Source organism: Marmota monax, unplaced genomic scaffold (assembly GCF_021218885.2).
Source record: "Marmota monax isolate L192 unplaced genomic scaffold, Marmota_monax_Labrador192_F-V1.1 WCK01_AAM20220418_F8-fsc00145, whole genome shotgun sequence".
Taxonomy (NCBI): domain Eukaryota; kingdom Metazoa; phylum Chordata; class Mammalia; order Rodentia; family Sciuridae; genus Marmota; species Marmota monax.
In genome coordinates, this window is record NW_026695201.1 from 1615376 (window position 1) to 1618459 (window position 3084).

The following is a 3084-nucleotide window of genomic DNA, read 5'->3' on the forward strand; positions in this document are numbered from 1 at the left end:
GAGAAGCAGGGAGTATTGAGAAGAGGACAGGAGGGAGCATGAGGCCTAGCTCAGAGCAGAAATGGGAAACACTGTGACCCATTCAAACAAGCAGGAAGCCATACACTTTCTTCTTTTTATGTGACAGATAGAATGCAAGACTCAGAGAGCTGAGGTGACCCTTGGGTGCCACACACTACTTTGTCCAAGGGCATTTGAGGAAGGAAATATGATGGAGGCTTACTGAAAAGGAGAACCACTGGAATACAGAGAGAGGGCATAACTTTAGCTCAGAGCAGGAGGGGAAATGAGAGATTGAGTAGGAGACTCAATATTGAGGCAAAGTCTAAATTTTCTTTGCTGCCATCAGTGACTGGTTCAGAAAATGACGGGTGAGAGGAGGAAGCCAGACTAGTGGTATGGAAGGGGAGGTTTGTTGACATCAGCCATCAAAGACTTGCTGAGAGAGAGAAGGAAACACCTGCAGACGAAATGCTGCTTCTGTACCTTCCATCGTTGGCTCTTCTCCTCCCAGGCAGTGACAATGCACATGGTAAGAACCTCTCTGCCAGCTGCCCAGCTCGGGGGGATCCAGGTGGAGCATGGTGGGCTTTCCCAAGATGGACCCTAATACCAATACGCTTACAATCTGAGTATCCCTTTTATTCTTTTGGAGGATGGTGACAGGGCGTGCTGCTCTGTGTATGGAGAAGGTCAAGGCTAAGGTTCTTTCTCTGGGAACTGGACCACTTACCATCTTCTCCCTGTCCTGCTATGCACTCATGTTTGCCTTATACTATATGACATTCTTCCATCCCCAGTGGTCCAGGAACAGATCTCATTCCATCTCATCCAGATCTCATCCTTCGCCAACCAATCTTGGGCAAAGCATCAAGGCTCAGGTTGGCTGGATGAGTTGCAGATTCACGGCTGGAAAAGTGAATCAGGCACAATAATATTCCTGCACACCTGGTCCAAGGGCAACTTCAGCAATAAGGAGTTTGTATTCCTGGAGCTGCTATTCCGTGAATACTTCATTGGATTAACTCAGCAGATTCAAACTCATGCCAGTCAATTTCATTTCGAATGTAAGTTCATCCAACACAGCTAAGGGAATTCTTCAGAGGATTGTTCTATTTCTGGTAAACTCTCTAGTCCTATCTAAATAGGGCCATTTTCTACTATCCCATTCCACCATAAAAGTCTGCATGAGTAAATCTTTTAGGAGATTATTTTAAATATTGATTCTTTAAAATTTCTTACTTTTATTATTTTAAAATATTTTTTCTTGTATTTTTTTTAAATCTTCTGCCTATGATCTCCCTCTGTGGCCCACAATCCAGAGGCACACCTTTGTCCATTTGGTGCTTGACTTCCTTAAAATATGATCTCTTCCCCGATTTCTTCAAAGATCTACATTCATAGTCCAACAGTGATTATGACAACTTCATGCATCGTGAAATGCTACTGCCATCTTCCTCACAAAAATTCCCCCTCACTTCTAGCCAATATTAGATGACTCACCTATCGTTTCTCCAGACTTTTCTAAGGTCAATCTCCTGCTAATCTATTTATCTCATATTTTCCTCTTTTCCCATCCCCAGCCATTTTTCTCTCCCTAGTTCCTAACTGAACATATCTTTGGCTCATCCTTCCTTTTTACTACACTTGCTGATGAGGCCTTTAGATTATTATTTCAATGCTCTAGTTTTTTCGTTCAAACTTTTTCTCATTTTACCCTTCCCCCAGATCCCTTTGAAATACAAGCAAGTGCCGGCTGTGAGTTACACTCTCCAGAGAGCCCAGAAAGCTTCTTCCAGGCCGCTTTTGAAGGATCAGATTTCCTGAGCTTCCAAAACATATCATGGGTGCCAGCTCCAGAGGGTGGGAGTAGAGCCAAGAAAATCTGTGATCTCCTTAATCGCTATGAAGGCATCAAGGAAATAGTGTACAATCTCACCAGAAACACCTGCCCTCGATTCCTCTTGGGTCTCCTAGATGCGGGAAAGAGGGAGCTCCAAAGAAGAGGTCAGTTCTGCACCTTCCTCTGAGTGCCACCCTATGTGAACTTAGGACGAGGAAGGGGACAAGAGGGAGAAGGGTTACTTGGTGATAGTTTCATTGGGGAAGAAAATAGATAATGGTGCATATTGGTGTGGATATGTGTCCCTAGGCTGTACATAACACCCACATCTGAATCCCCTTTGTGCTTTCTGCAGTGAGACCAGAGGCCTGGCTGTCCAGTGGCCTCACCATTGAGCCGGGTCCACTATTGCTGGTTTGTCACGTCTCTGGTTTCTACCCCAAACCTATCTGGGTTATGTGGATGCGAGGTGAGCAGGAGCAAGTGGGCACCAAGCAAGATGATATTCTTCCTAATGCCGATGGAACGTGGTATCTTCGGGTGATCCTGGAGGTGGCAGCTGAGGAAGCATCTGGCCTGTCTTGTCGAGTGAGGCACAGCAGTCTAGGAGGCCAGGACATGATCCTCTACTGGGGTAAGACTGGGAGGTAGAGTAGGTGGTCATGTGGACATTTTGGTAAGGTAGGTGAGGGGTGTGAGGAAGAAATGAACACCAGTAATTCAAGACATGGAAGAGTGAGACGTAAGGGACACATACAGCCAAGAGATTTCCGGGCAAGTGAAGAATCCTTCCCTGGATAGGGGTGGAAACAGAGTGGCTGAAACAGGATGACTGATGTGGCTCATACCCAAGGCACATGGAAAGTCAGGAAATCAATGGGCGGAGGAGAATCAGCAGTGGGTTTAAGATAACATCCTTCCCTGTCTCTAATATCCACAGGACACCACACTTCTGTGAACTTGGTCCTCTTGGCAGTGATAGTACCTGTGATACTTCTGCTCATCCCTGTATTAGGGCGTAAGAAGTGATGGTGAGTCTATGTTCCTTCTTTTCATCCCACTTCTACCCTGTTACCGCTCAGCTTCTCTCTCTGGACAACTCCACCTTATCCTCAGTCACTATTTCCAGTTTATCTATGGTTTCTCCCATTTGTTCTCTTGTAGCTCATGTCAGAATATCCTGTGAGATGCCTCACGACGTCTCCCCATTGCAACAAGAGCCTGACCACCCAGGGGCTTAG

At 45.8% G+C, this 3084-nt stretch overlaps 1 protein-coding gene across 1 annotated transcript; it reads left to right on the forward strand.

Moving 5' to 3' along the window:
* Positions 1-201: 201 nt before the first annotated feature.
* Positions 202-3084, forward strand: LOC124082485 (T-cell surface glycoprotein CD1c-like). The gene is made up of 6 exons (XM_046428885.1): positions 202-532; positions 801-1067; positions 1729-2007; positions 2199-2477; positions 2784-2861; positions 3008-3084. The coding sequence occupies exons 1-6, from the start codon at positions 472-474 to the stop codon at positions 3082-3084; spliced, it is 1041 nt and encodes a 346-aa protein (XP_046284841.1). The 5' UTR covers positions 202-471.